The sequence below is a fragment of the Cladophialophora carrionii genome (genome assembly GCF_000365165.1).
Source record: "Cladophialophora carrionii CBS 160.54 unplaced genomic scaffold supercont1.13, whole genome shotgun sequence".
In the NCBI taxonomy this organism is placed as follows: domain Eukaryota; kingdom Fungi; phylum Ascomycota; class Eurotiomycetes; order Chaetothyriales; family Herpotrichiellaceae; genus Cladophialophora; species Cladophialophora carrionii.
The window spans coordinates 491,124-512,415 of NW_008481820.1; the positions used below are offsets into that span (position 1 = coordinate 491,124).

At 54.1% G+C, this 21,292-nt stretch overlaps 6 protein-coding genes across 6 annotated transcripts; 3 read left to right on the top strand and 3 right to left on the bottom strand.

Annotated features, from left to right (window-relative positions):
- Positions 1 to 568: 568 nt before the first annotated feature.
- Positions 569 to 10,093, bottom strand: G647_10304 (uncharacterized protein; the record flags this gene model as incomplete). Its single annotated transcript, XM_008726295.1, has 1 exon — positions 569 to 10,093. The coding sequence occupies one exon, from the start codon at positions 10,091 to 10,093 to the stop codon at positions 569 to 571; it is 9,525 nt and encodes a 3,174-aa protein (XP_008724517.1).
- Positions 10,094 to 10,995: 902 nt separating this feature from the next.
- G647_10305 (exodeoxyribonuclease III) lies at positions 10,996 to 13,191 on the top strand (the record flags this gene model as incomplete). Its single annotated transcript, XM_008726296.1, has 2 exons — positions 10,996 to 11,215; positions 11,261 to 13,191. 2 exons carry the CDS (start codon positions 10,996 to 10,998, stop codon positions 13,189 to 13,191), a joined length of 2,151 nt encoding a protein of 716 aa, XP_008724518.1.
- Positions 13,192 to 13,853: 662 nt separating this feature from the next.
- G647_10306 (uncharacterized protein) lies at positions 13,854 to 14,262 on the top strand (the record flags this gene model as incomplete). The annotated part of the gene is made up of 2 exons (XM_008726297.1): positions 13,854 to 14,142; positions 14,216 to 14,262. 2 exons carry the CDS (start codon positions 13,854 to 13,856, stop codon positions 14,260 to 14,262), a joined length of 336 nt encoding a protein of 111 aa, XP_008724519.1.
- A 1,948-nt stretch (positions 14,263 to 16,210) lies between these two features.
- On the bottom strand, positions 16,211 to 16,996 carry G647_10307 (uncharacterized protein; the record flags this gene model as incomplete). Its single annotated transcript, XM_008726298.1, has 2 exons — positions 16,211 to 16,937; positions 16,986 to 16,996. The coding sequence occupies 2 exons, from the start codon at positions 16,994 to 16,996 to the stop codon at positions 16,211 to 16,213; spliced, it is 738 nt and encodes a 245-aa protein (XP_008724520.1).
- A 684-nt stretch (positions 16,997 to 17,680) lies between these two features.
- Positions 17,681 to 17,779, top strand: G647_10308 (uncharacterized protein; the record flags this gene model as incomplete). The annotated part of the gene is made up of 1 exon (XM_008726299.1): positions 17,681 to 17,779. A coding segment is annotated over one exon (99 nt), but the record flags the coding sequence as incomplete, so codon positions are not given.
- Positions 17,780 to 18,079: 300 nt separating this feature from the next.
- G647_10309 (uncharacterized protein) lies at positions 18,080 to 18,265 on the bottom strand (the record flags this gene model as incomplete). Its single annotated transcript, XM_008726300.1, has 1 exon — positions 18,080 to 18,265. The coding sequence occupies one exon, from the start codon at positions 18,263 to 18,265 to the stop codon at positions 18,080 to 18,082; it is 186 nt and encodes a 61-aa protein (XP_008724522.1).
- Between the last annotated feature and the right edge of the window lie 3,027 nt (positions 18,266 to 21,292).

Sequence of the window (21,292 nt, forward strand, 5' to 3'; positions counted from 1 at the left end):
CAGCTCGAAGGATGGGTGGCACACTGCGCCAACGTCATGGCCCGGCAGATGAGGGGCGTTGTACGCGCCGGCCCGTAGCCGCCCGCACGGCTTGCCGAACGGGAGTCAATCCGGGCCAAATATAGGAGCGGCCTTGTCTTTTGGGTTTGGTGCTACGGGCCAGACCAATGACCTGATTGGTCGGTCGGACATGGGAAGTACAAACCGTTGGCATTGTCTGGATGCCTCGGTTGCTTGTACAAAGTACAATATCATTAGCTGGCTAATTCATTCCTGTCAATAAGCCTGTTTATCCCGTACCTCATACTATCACATATCTCATACATTCCATGGTGAACGCTATGTGCTGAAGGAAACACTGCAAGGTGAACCAGCTCGCTTCAAAGAGGAGGATACGCGCTGGATCAACGCATTCCTCATCCATCGACCATCTCATGTCTCATCTCATGCCTCGTCTCATTTCTCATCTCCTCCGTCTCATCCCTTTGCGTTATACTTGTCGTTAAATGCGTTCACAGCTGTAATGGGATCATGGTTAGCATATGCTCCCTCCACCTCAAGACAATGATCATCGACACTCAGGAGAAGACTCACCAATGGCAATTTGTCGGTACAACCAATTGCGGCTTCCTTCATCCGCCACCGGGATGAAAGGACCATTCACTCCCCCTTTCAACCCAATGCTCATGCCCGTGCGCTCTTTGCTGATCGTCTTGATGTCCGTCAGCTTGACATCCCATTCCATGCGCAGCTTCTTCGTCCGGAGCATCAGAATCCGGTCATATGTGATGATCACCAGCATGTCACGGCCCTCCAACTCCAGGTGTGCAATGTACTCTTCGTTGAAGAATTGGCCGTCGTTGCACGTCTTGAGCCAGAACTGCCCAAGCGCTTCACGCTGCGAGTAGGGTCGCACGATGCCGTCCATCCCGATGAAACGACTGAGCCGGACGCGATCCAGGCCTTCGGCGTCGAAGACCGTCGTAGTATTGCGCACACCTTCGGCCACGTTGGATGCGAGGTCGAAGGCCCCGATCGCGGGCTTAGTCGCAAGGCCGAGGACGCCCTTACCGACGCCTTTGACGAAACCGAGCGCGCCCTCCTTCTCCGCGCCTTCGAGGGGGTGGCGGGCGAGACCTCCGATCCCACTGGCCATGCTCGCGGCAAAGGCACTGCCTCCTGCAGTCACGCCATACAGCGCATGCTTTGGTCGGTTCCGGTTCTTCGCCATGCGACGCTGGTCCTGGAACTCCTTGTCCATCGTAGCAGCGGCCAGGCCCTTGGAGATGGAGCCGCTGAACTTGGCCATACTGTCGCTGAAGCCAAAGACGGACTTCTTGACGAAGCTGCTGGCTCCTTTCGCAATTCCAATCCCGAGTTCTTGCGGCCGATCCGTCATGACCAGACCTTGGTACGGCTCGTAGAAGATGTCGGCCACACCGGAACTGATGTTGTTGAACAGGCCGACAGGATTGCCGAGGAAGTCGGCCGATCCCAGGATGATGTGGACTTGCCGCAATGCTTCTTGGGTGTAGTGGTTCTGGATGTTCGTCATCAATGCCGGAACAGAAATCCTCGCGTTCTCGAGCAACAGCGCGTTGAACCGGATGGGAGCGTCGTTCACGTTGCCAATGGACATGGTCATAACATTCACAAAGAACATGAGGGGGCTGTTGACAAAATTGTCCTCCGCATTGACTCGTTCGGTGCGGACAAACGAGAGATCGAGCTGGATGGGTTGGAGGTGTAGCAGCTCGAAGTAGACGTCCTCGCCTTGTTGCTCCCGCGTGGGCTCGGGGACATCGACGCTTTCATCGCACAACTTGCCCTCCTTCTCTTCGGACCACGACGCCCCCGGCACCTTCACAAAATCCAGCATGGCGAAGATGAAGTCTTCGTCCAGCTCGACCGTGATTTGCTGCAAGAGCAACGTCGCGTACTTGATGTACAGGACTCCGTAAGAATCGTCCTTGACCCGAGTCACCATGGCGTGGAAGATGGGGTGAGCCTCCAGCTCCTTGCCGGTCTTGGGCACCACGCTCGGGTACAGCAAGATCGGGAAAATACCGCCGTACAGCTGGTTGTCGATCTGGATCCACTTGACCGTGAAGTTCACGGTCTGGTAGAGCTTGGAGTCGCCATACTTGAGCTCCATCTCGCGGAAGGTGATGTACATGAGTTCTTTGAGCTTGCTGTTGACGAGCGAGATGCCAAACCCGGCCAGCCGAAGCTCGGCTTTGAAGTTGACCTCGGATTCGATCTGCTTGACCTCGAAGCCTTGATTGAGACTGGTTTGAGATGCCACGGTCTGGCCCGTCTTTTGTCGGTACAGGGACTTGGATGGCTGGTAGTTAGACAGCACCAGAGTCTGCGTCGGCCCGTCCGCGACAATGTTGACATCAATCACCTTCATCGGCCCACCGCGATCATCCGGGGGCAGCTTGATGGGTATCAGGTTGCCTATCTCGGCGAGTTTGACATAGCGTTCCTTGCCTCGGGCAGTCAGAACCAGCTCCTTGTTCTTGGACGCCGGATAGTCCCAAGCATAAGGCATGATGCTTCGCGCGGGGAGCCGGTATCTGATAGGCTTCCAGCCACTTCCCCGATCCTCTTCCTCGTCTTCTGCGAGATTGGGGTTGGCCTGGAAGAATAAGAACTCGGTGTCGCTCTCGTTTCTCATGGAAAACGGCCAGTGCTTCGTCTCGATGCTGAAATGCAGGAACAACGTGGCGTCTTCGAGGATGACTTCGACCCGGACAAGCTTCTGCCGCTGGCCATGTTTGGCGAGTTTAACGTGGGTCATGCCAACGTTGTCCATGTTGAAAGGTGACGACCACTGGTTGTTTCCGCCCGGAAAGCAGAGGCAAAGCTGCTTCTCTGGGGATTGCCGCATGAAATAGACAGGCCGAAGCTCATTGTTCTGCATCTTCCACACCTCCGACGAACCAGGTTCACGGAGTTCAATCTCTTCCCCGATCTTGTTCTTGAGCACGAATCGCGGAGCAATGGTCACGACCTTGGTCAGACTGTATTTGCCTTCGCCCTCTGCCACGGAAACGCCAACGTGCAGTTCAGCGTTGCCCGAGGCGGCAGGCAAGACAACCTCATATGAGCTTCCAATTGCGTCAAAGCTCTGCGGCTTGCTCCATGCCGAGTCCCCAATCCTGAGGAGGGAGCGATTTTTGCGGTCATCAGTGCCATACGAGTACAGCATGGGCAAAGCTTTGCCTTCTCCCGAGCTGGACCGCGCGCCATGTGTCGACAAGGATTTCGACGAAGACCCAAAGAAAGCTTTGCTCTGGACGCTCATGTCAAGACCGGTCTTGTTCAAGAGGACGTAAGGACTGAAGACCGACACCCGGAAGGCTCCACCGCTGTTCCTAATGTTGGTGTAGTGCAGCTTGAGTCTCAACTGAGCACCCCTCTCATCCTTCAGCTGCACCACTTTCTCTCGCCGGAAATCCTCCTGAGTGTTACTGTTGATGATAGCAAAGTCACTCTGCTTGAACGGCGCGTCCTCCACATCCACACTCAGCAGCAGGAGATGAGACAGCTCAACCACGTGCACAGGGCTCACGCCTCCTTTGCGGAGGAAGTTTGTCCAATCCTTCTTGGTGTTCTTGTCGTAAATGCGGTACTTGAAGTCGTACGGCAACAGATTCTGAATCTCGACAGGGGCTGAAATCTGGATCCGCATATAGGGGTACACCTTGGTGATGGGGTCCTTTTCGTCGTACGAGGCGTGCATCTGAAAGAAGAACGCCGGTGACTCGTCCTTGGCTTCCGACTCACAAGTAATTGCTCGAGTCGACCTCTTGAGGAGGTCCTTCCAGAACAAGCGTTCGTTCGACCATCCGTAACCGAATCCTTGATCGGGTCGCAAGACCAGGGAATGGACAAACGCCGCACCCACCGGAGCAGGCCGTGCCTCGCCCGGAGCGATCTTCTCGATCTTGAGAAGATGGCCTTCTTCTGGACTGAAGACGCCGACTTCGATGGGGATCTGGGTCTTGTTCTCGACCAGGAGTGGTGATCGGAAGGTGATGTACTTGACGTTGTCGGTGCCAAGTGCCACCTCGACAAGCATGCGGTGCTGGACGCCGTCCTTCTTGGGTTTTAAGTTGTAGAGAGTCTCTCCCTCCCGAATGACTGGGATGCGGGTGACGCTATCGAACCCGCTGCCTTCGAGCTTGATACCCACCAGGCCAGCATTGCCTTCGGGCGAGAGGCTCTCACGCATCGACGTGGTGTCTTGGAACCGCCACGCATATTCTTCGCCGTCCGTGAGCTTGGCCGCGGCTGCGCTGTCACTTTTCTCATCGGCCCACACGCTCAGGTCGAACCCAGTATAGTTGCGGATTCGATACGGTGCGTCTGCTACGCGAGGCTTGGACAGGATGTCTTCGTCGGTGGACAGAAAGTTGAACGACTTGGATGCGAGAGCTATTGTCGCTGTTGTGACGGTCAATTCCATGTTCTTGTGTGAATACAGCTCCATGGAAAGGACCTCTGGCTGGAGCTGCTTCGCCATGTGGAAGCCCAAGTTCCAGGGCTCGATTAGAGGCTCCCATGCTGACTTAGAGAAGTTGTAGACATTGATGAAAGTGTCAATCCTAGTGTCCGCTGTGAGACTGCTGGACCAGTCGTGGACTTCAACATCAAACTTCTTGACACTCCAGTCCAACATGGGAAGCTCATGCATGTCCCCGATGAGGATGACTCTGATACCATCCACCTCCGCAGTCATCTCCTCTCGGCTTAACACGACCCATTGCCGGCGTTGCTGCTGTGGACTCGATTGCGAAGGCTTCGAGGTCGATTTTGATCGCTTAGATCTCTGCGCCAACGTCGACTGCCCGGCGATCGATTTGCGTTTTGTAGAAGGGGCTTTGGAGGATGCTTTGACGTCCTTGAGTTTCTTTGGTTCGGTGTCTTGCTGCATCTTTGGTTGCGGCGTGGTAGACGACGCCTTGCTGACAATCTGCATCGCGAGCAGGATATCGCGAAGAGACAGACGAAGCACCAAAGGTTCCACGCCGATATGAATCGAGGTCAACCACGAATCCTTGCCTTGGCTTCGCTTCTCCATGGACATCGATGCACTGAAGTCGTCGAGTATTCGGAGACGGCTGGTTTCGAAGCGGTCCATCCGGCACAGGAACATGCCAATCTTGGTGATTTGCAGCGTTGTCGCATTTTGCTGGGACACAAGGACTTCTTTCGTTCCGAGAACAATAGCCTCGGTATTCGAGATGGTAGGATTGGCGATCAAAATGATCTGAGCGTCCACGACGTTGACACGGAACGACACCGTCATGGACGGTTTCGCGTCCGACTCGACCTCTGCGCCAGCATCTTCTGCCTCGGCCACCTCCTCCTCTGGACTTTCCCCGCCGTCCTCAGTGAGCTCTTCTTGCTCGGCAATGGGTGGAGGCTCACTGGACTGCAACGCCGTGTTCGCGAAAGCCTGCAGGGCAAAGACGTAGTCTAGAGCCACAATGATCCGAGGGCTGTCGATGGTCAGCATCACGATCATGTGGCGGTCTTCGCCTCCGGAAATTGAAACGTTGGCCATGAACTGTTGTTGCACATCGTTGTTGATCAAGGACATGATCTTGCGGAACTTGTTGGTCTCCTTTGTGCGACTATCCCGGATCGTGAAAGAATGGACCATGAGCTCTGCTTCCAGCGCTCCATCGCTGAGCATTCTTAGCTTGACACCGGTTTCGTTGATGGCAAACTTGGAGAGACTGGCGGCTTCGAGATTCTCGATCGGTTCGCCTTCTTCGGCGAGAATGAGCTCCAGGCTGACCATCGGGGCATTGAACACCAGATTCAGCTTAGTCCATGTCTCATCACCAGTACCAAGCTCTGGAGCCTGGTAGGAGGACGTAGCAGGTGCTTCAGATGTGGTCGTGTTGGGGTCGGACACTGCCGCACTCTCTGTGGTCGACGTTGGCAGCTCCTCGGCAATGTCCTCTTCGCTTTCGTCCTCCGTCGCGAAAGCGGCTGGAATGGTCTTGGACAACTCCATCAGGAACTTGACTTGAGTCTGCGATACTCTGAGATTGATAGGCGACATGGATCCCTCAATCTCAAGATCTGGTCTCTCGAGCCCGGACTGATGCTCAAGATATCTAATCTTGAAATCGAGATCAACCTTATCAATCATCTCCAGCTCTTGTGAGTTCCCGTTGTCGTAGTGAAATTCGCTGGTGAGGCGAATATGCCTGATGCCTGCGGTGAGCTTGTTGACGAGGGGTCCATCCCGCTGACCCTGCACTCTCACAAACTTATTGCTGGCATAGATCTCACCCAAGTAAGCTGTAAGAAGGTCCCGTGGCCTGTCGTCAACCATGACTCCCGGGAAAACTACAATTGGCGTCTTGATGACAACATCGAAGTGCATCTTCTGCGCACTCTCTTGTACCTGTTGCGCTTGATCCGCAGCAGCCTGCCTCGCGGCATTGAAGATAGCTTGCATCTTCCCGAACTTGACTCCGAACTCCATGATCTTGCGGAAGGGCTCCTCCATGAAATTGATCTTGATGGAACCGGACCGTAGATAGATGCCCGAATCGTACCCCGGATAGTCGCGTCGAGACGAATCGAAGGTCTGGTACTTGAAGTCGGCTAGGTCGTCTCCTTCGATGGCGATTAGTCGACGAAGGGGTGAATCTTCTGGCGCGCCTTCATTGATGTCGTCGACCAAGGACAGGCTGCCCAATCGTGCTTTGATCTGCATCGTGCCTGCATTGAGGAAGATGCCGACGTCCCCGGAGTTCAACGACAGTGTGGCCAGCCTCACGCCGTCGTTGTTGAGGATCAGTGCAATGCTGCTCAACTCGGCTTTGATTCTGATCTTGTCTGCCGGCGCACTCTGCTGAGGGGATTCTTGAACGGCCTCCGGTTCGTCCTCGTTTTGCTTTCCTTCAATGGGTTGTTGCCCACCGGGACTTGCAAATGTTGTAAGAACGAAATCCAGGAGTGTTAGAAGCGTACGTCTGGTGACTACCACATTGATGGTCGATACGGAAACGTCGAGATTCGTTGCGATGCCTTCGTAGGTGGAGGTGAATTCGGGCGATGCTGGGTTGACTTTGACGAATTTGACGTTGAGCAAGTCTTTCCCATCGTCGGCCTTGAAGCCTTTGGAAGATATTATCTGTTTGAACTCTGGGAGTGGTTGCTCTTCGATGTGGTCGTCCACACTGAGCGAGCGAAGGAGCACTTCTGCCACCATGTCGTAGGGGCGAAGGTAGAAGTCGAAGTAGAAGTGCTCCGCAACCAGCTCTACCAGCAGCTGGTCCGGCTTCTTGCCGTCGGGATCAGCCTTGTACAACGAAGCCTGCAACTTCTCCACCGTGAATTTGATCTCAAAATTGCGTTGGTGAATGTTGGCGGGAGTGTCGGTCTCCTTGGGTGTCTCAGGCGGATTGTCTTCGGTGTCTGAATCATGGTCAATAACAGGCAAGTCCTTAGCCTCGAGCAACTGAACGGATTTCCGCTTTGAGGCGGGCTGCTCCTCGACGACATGCTGAGGCCGTGATTCGATCGCGTTGCCATTTGGCTGCGGCTCTGTAGACTCAAACTTTGGGATTGCGACATCTATCAGCCTCATCAAGTTTTTGTACTTCTTGTCCGAGATGGAGGCGTGAAGAACAGGTAGCGACCCCGAGATGCGGATCTTGGTGACATCCGGGGCCTTGGGTATGATTGAATTTTCCAAGAGGAAAGCCATGTTGATACGATCGATTATATGCATGTTCTGCGAGTCCTCTTGGGCCTCCAGCTGTGCCCTTGTTGCTTCGATGCCCGGGCCTATCAACACCTGGGTAGATTCGAGCTTCAAATGGAACTTGTCGTACATCAGGCCTTCGAGCTGCTTGTAGTCGTCTTCCGTATATTGTTGCTTGTGCTTTGAATGGATGTCCCGCATCGTGTCCTTGTCGACAAGCTCGCTGTTAAGGCTGACGTGACCGGCATCGAGAATCATGCACAGCGTGCTTTCTTCTGTAATGCTCTCCGGGATAATGAAGATGGGGGCGTGGATATCGAGGTTTGCGTTGATGGTCTTGTGCTCCTCCAGGGCAAACTCGAGGCCGGCACGGGTTTGTTGGCGGATTTCTTCGATACTCGCACCCGCAGTCTCGAGCAAGGCACCGATGGACTCCATTTGGCGTTCGGGTGGCTTGAAAAACTTGACAATCTCGACCACGAACTTCGGGTTGTGAATGAATTCGAGACTCTTCAGCCTCAAATCAATCTTCGTGTCTGCACTTTCATCGAGTGGGTTGTTCTCAAAGACCAAGTGGAACAAGCTGTCATCCTCCTCTGCCTTCTCTGTTGTGCCAGCTTCTGAATCGTCGTCGCCGTCGAGTGTCTGAGTGTCTGCCTCTCTGACACCTTCCTTGGGCTGTTCTTCAGCGCCTTTGACCTTGACAATCTGTGGAAACAGTGTGCCTTCAGTCGTGCCGTCGTAGACACGAAACCCTCCGAGTGCCACGTCGGCCAGGAGTGAATCAGGCCGTTGGAGGGCTTTCAACTTGAAATTGTCGAAAACCAGTTTGAGAATATCGTTTGACTGTCCGTGCGGGTCTCGCTTCAACGTGAAGCTGCCGGTCCTAAGACTCGATTCCACCTGAAGTTTGATGGTCTCACGAGGGAGGTCAACGGCGTCGGCGAGGGCCTTCTTCTCATCCCAATCGATGGCCTGGTAGAGCTCCTTACGTTGCTGCTCGGTCATGCCGGCGTCGTCATCTTCTTGCTTCTCTTGGGGTTTGGAGCCCCAGACCCAAGATGACCACGTCTGCTTCGGCGGAGGCTTCTTGACGCCAACATTCTCCTTCCGCAGTTGGCTCCGGGCAAGAGACCGCCAGAAGCGCAGATCCTCGTAGCTCAGGTCGTGCTCCAGCTGCGTCATGTCCTTTGTCTCTTGCTCCGTGAACTTTTGCTCTTTCTTCTTCTTTTTGAACAATTCGATATATCTGCGACGCGTGTCCCGGCGTTCCTTGAAGTAGTCCCAGGTCCATTTTCTGTTTCGCTCATGGATCTTGTCCAGCACGGCTTGTCCAGCGAACTTGACCCAAGCTCGAGGGTTCTCCTTGGGAGTCTCTTTTGGCGCATTTTTCTTGTACTCGTGGTGGCGGACGAAGTAGTGCATGAGGTCCACCAGCATCAGAGCGTCGCGATACTGATCCTCATCGATGATGAAGCCGAGCTCCTGGAATAGGAGACGTGCCTTGGTCTTGGGCTTGTCCGTGTGACCGGTCTTGTCAAGCTCGATTCCAGCACGGCCACTGACTGGCTTGAGGAGATACTGATGACCGGCCGTCTCTTCGATGCCTTGTTTGAAACGACGTATCAGTTCATCCTTATCAATCTCCTGGGCCTCGGCACCCACGTCGCCACCTTTGCCTGTGCCAAAGAGATCTGCATCGCTGTTCCAGTACAGCGCGAGCGAGTTGAGCACGGCCAGCTTGTGGGTGGTGCCCGACGTGGACTGGATGAAAGTCGGTTGCCAGTCTGCATCGGTCGACACGGCGCTCATTTCCTTCAAAGTCAGGCCGACTGCGAAGGCGTGGCCGGGAGTTGCGATCGAGTCTTCGTACCGCACGTGCACGTTCTTGATGCTGACTTGCAGGTTGTCGACGATGGCTGTCACGAAGCTTTGAGTGAAGCTCTGGCTCTTCTGCTGCTCTTCAGCGCTCATCGCCTCGGTGTTTTGTTCCTTCAGCAGTTCGGCACTTTCGAGCTTCTCCAGCTTGACGGCCACAGCCCGCTTCTCCTCCTCTTCCGCATCGTAGTCATCCTCCTCTTTGGGCGCCGCCAGTAGGAAGACGTCTTCGATGTTGACTCTGACCGGTTTGCCCCTCAGGTTGGACCAGGGAATGGACAGCGTCAGCTCGCCCAGCCGGCCTTCCACCACATTGATTGGGAGCCGCAACTGGTCCAGCGCCTCTCGCCGCAATTCGAGGTTGCGCAGCTTGACATCGCCCGACCATATGCCGACATTGAGCTGCTTGGGGTCGAAGTTCTTGACGTACATGCCCAGAAAGCGGTTGAGCAAGTTGGCGACAAGACCCTCCAGCATCTTGGGCGAACGTGGCCGGTGCCCGGGCCAGGGACGGTCGAAGGTGTTATCTGAACCGAAGGCACATATGGTGCAGCCGGGCTACTCCAGGTAGCGCTATAATACAGTGACGGCGTGTCGCAGCCGATCTGACAGACGTGAGGGAAGCTGGAAGTGTCAGAGACGAAGGTCGTGTATCGACAGGCGTGTAGCAATGGTCAAGTATTGAATCTCGAATATTGTGACGCACAGCCACTTTCAACTGTGGCGGGGCAGTTCGAGGAGTTGCACAATGACAGATCCAAGCTCCAAGCGTTGGCACTGAAAGGGCCGATTGAAGCCGATTGAAGCCACTTGAAGCCACAGCAAACGGGCGAAAGCACTGACGTGAACTATCTCACACTTTCCTCTTCTCGCCTGCGCGAATGTGCAGGAGAAAGTGGGCGTGGATTGTGGATTGTGGATTGTGGATTGACACGCGCTTCCAAACGCAGCCAGATCGATTACGTCAATGGCAACGACGACATCAACAGGCGTCCAGTGACAAGCGACGACGCAGCCGAATGTGAGGAGTCACATTCGGAGCAGCCAGTGACACCCTGAAGCCGTCGCCACCATCCACCTGCCACCGCAGCCTCACCATTGTCGCAGTCGAGGCCGTCGTGTCGCTCCAATCACCCTCAACTCGTCTTGACCTTGACTTGTCCTTGTCCAGGTCCTTTGATGCATGCGTCGCTCGCGCTCGACCTCTCGTTGAGCTCGAGCTCCTGTGCTCTTGCAGACTCGCCCTCACGCCCTCACGCCCTCTCTCTCGCGCGCCCTCTTCCGCCCTCCGACTGCTCAATCCTCACCGTCCAACTTGTTACCCTCCCTAAATCTCCCCCTCTCGGCCTTTGACTACTTCGCCCTACCAAAACGCGAGGATGGTCCTGCGCGTCACGACTTGGAATGTCAATGGCATGCGGACCTTGCTTGAACACCAGCCATGGAAAAGCGCTAAGACCATGGAGAACATGTTTGACATCCTAGAGGCAGACATTGTGATCTTCCAGGAGGCAAAGGTCCAGCGGAAAGACCTTCCGGATGACATGGTTCTGCTGGATGGGTGGGAGAGCTACTGGAGCTTTCCAAAGGAGAAGAAAGGTGCGCTGCAAGCAGTTTGTAGTTTTCTATGCTGACAAGGCGCAGGCTACTCTGGTGTTGTGGTCTACACTCGAAACGCGAAGTGCACTCCCATCAGAGTGGAAGAGGGCTTCACAGGCTGCCTGACTGTGCCTGGCACTTCTGTGCCTTATCGAGAATTGGCGAAAGAACAGCAGATTGGAGGATACCCTGATGCCGCGGCCCTCTCCGATCACCGGTACAAACTGGAAAGCCTCGACTCGGAAGGAAGATGCGTCCTAGTCGAATTCCAAGCATTTGTGCTCATTGCCACCTATTTCCCTGCCGAGCGGGATGAATCACGCACTCACTATCGCCTCAACTTCCTGCAGGTCCTGGAGGTGAGGATCCGAAATCTGGTCAAAATGGGCAAGAGAGTGGTTCTAGCAGGCGACCTCAATATCAGCCGCGAGGAAATTGATACTGCGCACATCGGCAAGGCCATGCTCCAGCCTCAATTCGATCCAGTCGAATGGATTTCCACTCCGCCACGGAGGTGGCTCAACCATCTTCTAGTGGGAGGCAGAATATATGGGCCGAGAGATACAGGAAGGGAGCCTATCTTGTGGGACGTTTGTCGATCCTTCCACGAAGGCCGCGTTGGCATGTACACCTGCTGGGAGACCAGAATCAATGCTCGACCGGGAAATTATGGGGCGAGGATCGACTATATCATATGCAACCACGACATGAAGGAATGGTTCAGTGCCTCCAACATCCAAGAGGGGCTGATGGGGTCTGATCATTGTCCGGTCTATGCTGATTTGAAAGATACGGTGGTCGTGGATGGTATCGAAAGACATATCTTGGACCTGGTCAACCCACCGGGTATGTTCGTGCGTGGGATTCGTCAAGAGGCCCGGAGAGCGGAACATGCCCTGCCCTTGTCCGGCAGACTTCTAGGTGAATTCCGTAACAGACAGAGCATCAAAGACATGCTCACACGACAGCCGGTTCCCCCAAAGGTGGAGAGCAGTCTACAAGTGCTTGCGCCGCGCACTACAGGCGAGCTACCACCTCCAGCCTTCCACAAACAGACTATGGCACCACGGTATCCCCAACAGTCTCCAACTCCAGATATAGACAGCATTCTTAGGCAACTTCCGCCATACAGTCCAAGAGACCGGATACCTCGACCCGTCGACGGAGAGCCCGGGGCTGCACAAGATGATTTACAACTCGTTCAAACAGATATGCCATCGGCGCCCTCCCACGATGATGCCTGGTGTTCGGGGTCCAGTTGTGGTAAACGCCCAGGAACGACTGTCGGCGAAAGTCGTCCAGCTAAGAGAAGGCTGGGTCTGGGGCAGACCATTTTAAAGGATCTGGGACGGGCAACTTCGAAGGGGCCAGGACAGAAACCGTCAAAGGGTCTGAGACGGACGAGTTCGACGAAGCTCAAAGACCAGCAGACCCTACCGGACTTCTTCTCGCGGGCCTCACTTCCGTCGGAGCCAGAGGCCAAGGTGAAGACGGGGCCGAGACGAGAAGACGATCAGGGGTTACTTTCCTTACCACTCGCCCAACGCAGCGAACGAGACGACGTGATGACAGTGGCTACAGCAGTGGACGCCCAGGCCGGCCCGACATTGCCCCAACAGTCAGCCACCACCAGAATCTGGATTAGCAACCTCCTCAACAACGAAGACGGACATGTCGAAGGGAAGACTGAAGTCGCCCCGAAACCCCCAGCCAAACCCACTGCTGCTGAAACCAAAGACTCGTGGCGCAAGTTGTTGGCCCCGCCTGTTGCGCCCTTGTGCGATCACAACGAACCGTGCAAAAAGGATACCGTGAAGAAACCCCATCTGAACGCCGGTCGAATGTTTTGGGTGTGCGCACGACCGGTAGGCCCAAGCGGTAAGAACGAATCCGGCACAGTGTGGTCGTGCAAAACGTTTTTCTGGCATAGTGATTGGGAGACGCAGTCGAGGCAGACGGGCACTCGAGCCAGATGAGCACTTGCAGCACACGAAGCACATGCATCACACGAATTCACGAATTCACGATTACACGAAGTTACGAAGCGACAAGACCTTGAGCTGCTACCACAGTTGTTCTGTTACATACAAGGGGCAGGACCCCAGCACGCGGCCAGCGCAGGCAAGCGCAGGCCAGCAGAATGAACAAGTTTCGATATTGCTTATTTGCTCCGCCGTATTCGTACTCTGGAGCACTGGAGCTGACGCGTACGCTGCGTAGCTGCCTTTGCCCGGCCGTACTCTTAATGCTCCGAGTACTGTGGAGCACTGTACCACAAACGTATGCGGCCGCATGAAGTCTAGTGTGATCTATGCTGCCCTTGCCCGACCGTATTGCTACTGGGGAGTACTGGCAGCTGAAATGGACACTGCCGCATGTGGCGGGTGATGAGGGTGATCTCACCCCGCCTTCGCGAATCTAAGATTCAAGCCGGCCTATGGGGGATGTGCTCCCACGCACCGTGCCGTGCTGGGCTCGCCCCAAGATCAGCGGTCAAGGACCTATAGCTGTTCCATTCCATTCAGTTCGGCCCCCCAACAAGAAATCTACATCCCCTTCTTCAAACTCCCCCGTTTCTCAAGTTGGACAACCTCGTAGATCGCAAAATCTCGCTCTATCATACCCTTCAGCCATCGCCATGGCCCAAGACCAAGTTTACGCCCTTGTTAGGACCACGTACCCCGATTGCTGGGGCGCCCCCTGCGTCGACGAGATGAGGGCGAAACTCACGGGTCCCACTAACCTTCGTTTCGAGATGACGGACGAAGGTCCCTGCCCCGTCCACGGGCCGATCGCTAAGAAAGCTGAGACCGAAACTGAGGCTCGGGCTCAAAAGGCAGAGCCAGAGGCGAACTCGGGCTCGAAGCAGGACGCTCCTGGTGCTGGTGCTGGTGCCGGTGCCAGTGTTGCTGCGAGTGCTGATCCCAGTATGTGTACAGCCCAAAGTGACTCGTTAGCAGTGACAAACAAGACTAACTATCTGTGTGGTGTCGCTCGAAGGGCTCAACATCTCCGCCGAAGCCGCGTCTGGCGAAAAGGAGGAGTAAGTCGACTGTGCTGGGCTGAGCCAGAAGCAAGGTCGTTGTCGTCATCGTCACAATTCTGGAGGGGACATACAGTGAAGGCTTTTTGGATTTGGGGGTTTGGGTTTGGGCTTGGGTTTGGACGGAGGCGAAGTCTCCGGTATGAGTATCAGCCAGGAGCAACTGTGGTATATACAGGTATGATGCGTTGGATAACAGGACGGAAGTGGACAACAGGATGGAAAATGGAGCCGCTGGATTCGGTTTTGGGAGGTGTTACACAACACATGCACACAAGTACAGACACGCGCATCCGCATGCAACCACCAACTCACTGGCTACACAGAACTCAGACCATTACGCTCGTTTAGTTTTTTTATAGTTTGAGTCTGTGTAGCACAACTTATCAGGTAGTGAACAATGCCTATCGTTCATCACTATCGACTATATCTCTTGATTACTCGAACTCGTACATACTCCACTCGTGGCCATGGAGCCCTGGTCCGCCCGCTACTGTGGGTAGGAGGAGCCACAGAGCCCGTAGCCCGCTACCCGGAAGCCTAAAGCCTAAGTCTAAAGACGCGCCTAGGGCCTCTAGTCCAAAGCCTAGCGACGACACCAACAGCCTAAACCTAATAGGTAGAGCCAACAACTACAGTCTACACCTCCAACCTGCACCTACTGGCTACACCTGCAGCCTAAACCCGTAACCCACGCCTAAGGCCTACATCTAAAGCCTACACCTCCAGCCTACACCTCCTCCAGCCCACGCCCTTAGCAGCCCACGCCCTCAACCAGGATTTCACGTAATACGACACAAGGCAACGCACATTGTGAACGACAGAACACATTGACTGCATTGTGTAGCATGTTCCTCTCGAAAATCTTGACCTTGACAAGTATTACTGAAAATGCTTTCATTTGAATACAGATATCTCAGTAAGCCTCGATTCAAGAGATGTAGACGCGGACCTCTCTCTTCCTTCCCACTGCGTGCTGCGTGCTGCTGCTGCTGCTGCTGCCGCCGCCGCGACTTAGTGTCAGATCCGTGCTTCACCTTTCATTCTGCTCATCCCCTCGCGCCCCCTCCAGGCAGAAGTCGTGACAGCAGGATAGCCCGCACTGCTCACTGCACCGTCTCAGCTCGCTACCACCACTGCACCACCACACCGCCGCTAACAACGGCATCGTCGAGTGCGCATTGATCCGGGGCGCTCGCAGCTTCATCTAAACCGTGGTAACGAGTGCGCCGTGCGTGGTCAAGGTAGCGGCTGGTGCAGTCTCCGCGGGACCTGGCGAGCCTGGGCACCGAGCTTCGTGACCGGCTGCACCACTGGCGGTCCTGTGCAACATTTCACAGGGACTCTACCCCCAATTTTCGGTTTGTAAATCTTCTCCAATCGATGGCCAGGACAATTCCTAAAATTGGCTCTTTATGTCTTCTTCAACCGTGAGCCACATCTTTCCGTCGACGGTGTTGATACTCGACATCAGGGGGTTCGAGGTTATAGGCACGCAAGGTCGATATTCGACGTTTCGGTGCACTTTAGATGGTCCCTTAGTGCCGAGAGGATGATCTTGCAGCCACAGTAATTCGGGGTGGACATGATGTTTGTTAGCTTGTACGCTCGAGCCAAAGTCCACTCTGCTCACAGTCGGAGTGTCTGCTTGCTCAGGCTTGGTCTAGGGACAGACATTATGCCCTTCCTGAACCCGTAGGCGGTTCATAACATGATACTCAACTTCTGGGCACAGCTGCTTCTATCTCGCCATCGCGAGATAATTACTTCCCCGTCTGACTTCGCTCGGGAGGCACTTTCCTGATCCAGCTCTGCTGCAAGCTCGTTAGCAGATTTGAATGCCTGAGTCCAACATTTCTCAATGATATGACCTAACCATATATTTTTGGTCGATGGAAGGCTGTCTCGTTGTGGACACGTGTACAGATGCTCTGGCTCCTTCCGGTCCTGCGTCAGGTCGAATTTGCACCTGAGCCCGGTAATGACCTCGTACATTGCGGCGCCAACTGTCCGATGTCGGTTGAAACCGAAAACCCAAGATCGTCAGTGCCATCCAGATCCCAATCAAAGGGCATCAGTGTCCATTCCCCAAAGTCGCAAAAGTGAACTGCTAGCGTGTCGTCAAGTAAGAGGTTGTCTAATCGAACATCGGCGGTGATGACGCGATGCTCATGAATGTAGGCCATAGTGTGTGCTATTTTGTTTAACCAGGACAGTTGTGTTCTACGGTCTGGCCTGTGTTCCGCTAGATAATGCCGGAGATCGCCATTCAACAGATCCATCTGGTTCGAGATATCGGTCGATTCGAGATTGTGGCAGGGGACGATTCCATCGTGGTCACCGAACCTTTTGTAAATAGCTTTCTCAACCTCTATCGATTCGATCAGAGGTTGTCTATCATCGTAGTCGCCTTCCTTAGGGGTTAAAGACCCGATTTCCACAGGTACGCCATCGATCTTGGTATACTTTGAAATATGAGGGATCGTGAGTGCATACTGTCCCTGCTCAATGATAACGCCTGTAGAACCTTGTCCAATAACTTTCTCCGTCACCCTTGTGCCGTCAAGATGCAATAATACCGATTCAGTGGACGGGAATGGTGGTGACCCGTCCCATGGAGTCTGGTTTTGGTTGGCTTGCGATAAACGCGTGACGAGAGGGTCGGGAGGAGCGTAAAAGCTTTGCGTGGTGTTAGTAATTGCATAAATTGAATGACTTTCAACTTACGCAACCGCCATTGTAGGTCACAAAGCGTCGTGCTCGACGAAGGAAGGAAGAGGATCGGTATCCATCTTATGGGTGAAGGGCGTGGTAATAGTTGTACGTGGAATCGAGAAGTGCCAGCCACGACGTGACCAAATAGGAAGCGGTATGCTCGAAACTCCGCTTTCTACTGTACATCAGCTCCACATCCTTGATTGTGGGAATAACTTGCTAGTGAGGAGTCGGTAATGAGGATGAGTGGTTATGAGGGTGATCTGCTGTAAGGATGAGTGGTGGTGAGGTCAAGTGGTCGCTGAAGAGAAGTGGTCAGTGAGGAGAAGTGGTTGCTGAGGACGAGTGGCTCGTGGGTGGCTAAGGCTCGTAGACAGAGTACATCACCGGCGGAGAATATCAATATTGCGGTAAGCTCTTGACCCCGAGGCACATCCAGAACAGTTAGGTGACACTTTGACGGATGGAGTTTGAGCTGCCGTGATCTTCGCTGCCATTCAGCTCTGCCACCGCCATAGCCCTTTTTCCCATCGTGTCTTCCAGCCAGTGCCAGAGCCGGTTACCTCTCCAGCAAGTCCAGTCCGTCATTACCAACAAGTCTTGCCGTAATTTCGATGCAATATCGAGAGTGGTAAATGATGGTAAGGAATTCGGGACGGCGCAATTGGATTGGACCACAGGATAAGTGGAGGTAATAGCCCGTGACTATGTGGCGAAAAAGGTTGCCGCTGAGAGATATTCGAAAAGCGAAGATATGGCTCTATCGAAGCCAATGTGTGACATGCTCGAAGAGAAGGAAACATTACCCTCAGCCTGAAGTATGTCTGCTGGGTAGAGATGTTAGAGGTGTTCCAATTTCTCGCCACCAGTGACGCGTGCTCTCCATTCCGAGATGCTCGTAGTCGGTTTCAAGGAAATGTGAAATCACCTCTTGCCAGGCTTGTCGGGTTTGATTTCCAAGCCAAGCAGAAGTGAAGTCCCAGTAATGCAGGTACCACCCGGAGAACTTCCAGTCAATGATCGCCACGACCTGAGCTCCGCGGACGAGTATATTGAAGGGGTTCAGGTCGCCATGCGTGAACACAGAGGGCAAGCCATGGCCCATCCTACTTCGTTACCCTATCTTGAAGTTCTCTCCACTCCTCAATATCTGATCGATCTGGATCTTGCCAAGTCGGAAACACCTCGCACAACCATAGATGGTACTCATGAATTGTCGTGAATGGTGATTCCCCAGTGCAACTCTGAACTCCTGTTCGAGGAGGGCAGAGCTTTCTCTTCTCCAGCAGCATCTGACGAAGCTGCTCAGAGATACTTGCGCGATCTCCCTCCGATCGTCTGGTCCAACAAATTTCATATTGGCCCATTCGGAAAGATGGACAGTCTTTCCGGAGTTGACGTTACGGTGTCGCAGAATGGGGAAGCAGGGGCCATGTAAGAAGCGCGTGGTGGTCTTCAGCGCTAGAAGGGTAGGCGGCGGTGGAGGACCATGTTGTTCAAAACCAAGCGTTCATTGCCCGCTTGTTGAGTGAGCGAGTTGTCAACTGGCGGGTTGTGCTGTCTTGACATGTATGCGGTCGATGATTACATGGTAAACCTTGCCCTCGCTATGCCGGGCAGCCAACGTCCTCGCGAACCTGAGTCCAACTGTATTGCCGCTATACTAGCCTTCTCGTGAAATCTAAACACCAACTTGTTGAAGCCTGTGCCGTATTAGGACAACCCATCATTGAGCAATTGGCAGCAAATCTGCTGAGTCAGGACATGATTCCTCGAGTCAACGTGTCTCAAATTGTAGTAGCAAGTTTGACACCGAGATTGCTCATCGATGCAGCTTAGTGATCCGAACAGGCTGATAACGAAGCATCTTGAAGCGGCCCGTTCACGATTGTGAGGATGTCAGCATGGGTCACAAAACTAGCCAGCCGCTTTACGAGTTGATATGCGCAGCAGCCAGCTCCAGAATGCATGGCTGGGCCAGAAGAGCGCCAGTCTCAGCCGACCTCGACCCCACCAGCCCAGTAAGGAGCCAAGGTAAAGGTTCACGCAAAGTTATAAATTACCCTTGCTCTGACACATCTCGCCTCGTTCATACCACCCAAAAACCTCTTTCCTACGACAGTTCTTTCAGCAGGCCAACACGCCCCTTGAGATGGCCAGTTGTTCCGAGTGCTACGGCACTGGCCGTGTTGAAGATCGACCGACCTGGCGTCTCTCCTGACGGATATGACACAACCAATGAAACAGGTGAAAGGTTCTGAAGCGAGACCAAAGTCGATCAAAACCACGCGGGCAGACTGAGGAGCCTTCATTGTGTTACCTGCTGTGGGATCGTTACAGAGACACGTATTTTGATTCACCCACTGCAAGCACTGAACGGCACCCAACCGGATGTGCGTGGATTGGTGCTGGGCGAAAGTGTACTGTCCCAGCCACGGCAGTTGTAGAAATTCATCTGCCGTGGTGTCAAGATAAAGTACCGTGCATGAAATTCAGATTCTGAAAAAGTACCGTGCATGAAATTCAGATTTTGAAAAAGTACCGTGCATGAATTCAGATTTTGAAAAAGTACCGTGCATGTATTCAGATTCTGAAAAGGTACCGTGCATGAGGCGGCATCTGATCACGGTCACACGCTTGAGCTTATCATGGTTATGCTTACCTACAGTAGATAAGCTTATCACGGTCGTACGGGTACCCCTCCAGCGCCAAGAGGGACTCTCAGGTGGCCCCTTGCCCCGCGCCTCCCTTCGTGGTTCAGCCTCACTTCTTCCCAGCCGCAGTCTGGCCCTCCTAACAACTCATGTTTCTTTCTACGGCGATACGCTTCCTGTTCCTCGAGCCCCTCACGGCGAACATCCAACACCAACTGACTCCTCCACTAACCCAGGCCGCCGCACACCATAACCTACGAACCTACGTACCAGACGGGCTCTTACGACATCAACGACAGCCCGGGTCTGACGACGTCAGATTCTGCAAAAATTGCACAAACTCGCCAACTTCTATTTCACAAAGCCCGCCATGGAGAGAAGTGGCCCTTTTCCGGTTCACCATGGTTATCCGTATCAGCAAGTGTCGTCCGTGACAAGTTTAACCAGGATTGACAATCCTAAAAATCGGCTTCCGATGGTGAACCGGGCTCACTTGAGACCTATTCTGCTACCCCGCTACCACTCAGCCTCTCCACCGCTCTACAGCTTACCGACCGCTGTCACACCAATCTAACCCGCTCTGTCGTGTCCAAGACGTCACCACTACACGGATGTGGCAGATGGGCGGTAGATGTGGTGGCGGCGGTTCGTTCATGACGACACACCACAAATAGGTGACGCTGTGGTGCTGGGTTCGGATGTGGCCGCCAGCCAACGGCCAGGGCTTGGGCGATCGACGCTGAGAGCAAACTGGACAGACACTGTCTGCCTTCTGAAACAGCATTCAGGAACTACACTCCAACAACAAGCCAAGTGCCAATCGCGTGTAGACAGTTTCGAGTAGTACAACCACGATGATGAGTGTGAACTTTGTAAGCCGTTGATCTCGTGATAGATGCAACATGGGTTGTGGAGACCAGCACGCCCTGGCGGCTGGCTCCGGAAAAGAAGCCTTTCAAGGGCCGCGCGCACTGGTGACGGGCTGGATCACGGGAGCGGGGTTCGAGATGTGCTCCTCGTCCCGCTGTTCACGTGAGCATTGCTGGAGCTCATGAGTGAAGCGAATGTCAAATTCCCCTGCCCATTGAGGTATACGAGTACAAGCACAGAAGAGCACGGGCGCCACAGGAGCCACAGGAGCCAAATCAGTCTCAGCCGGAGTAGCCCCATGGCATCGCCACGTCATCGTTGGCTTATTGAACGTCACCGATATTGGTATGGCTCAATAACAACCGCCATGAAATAAATCCTGCTGAAAATCCTATCATGAAGCTCTGTCAATCTAAGCGGCGGCTGTCAAAAGATGCTCATAGCAATCGTTGCCGGAATGCCCGCTGCAATCTTCGCTGAAACTACGCCTGAAATCTTCGCTGAATTTCCATTGGAGTCTTCGCTGGAGTCTTCGCTGTAATTATCGCCGGGATCATCGCTGAAATCTTTGTCGCAACAGCCAATCTTGTGGCTATCCACAGCCTGTGCAACTCCAACATTTGAAGCGCGAGAGCACCCGCCAATTTGCATATCTAACCTGAGTGGAATGCAAGGGCTGACCAGTCATCTGCCGTGCCTTGGACGTGGTCGGAGTAAAGGGGTGAGCACGCACCCAGCCGTCGCACGGGGCAGGCGAGGGGCGGATGAGGGTAAAGCGGCCCCAGCCGCCTCCCG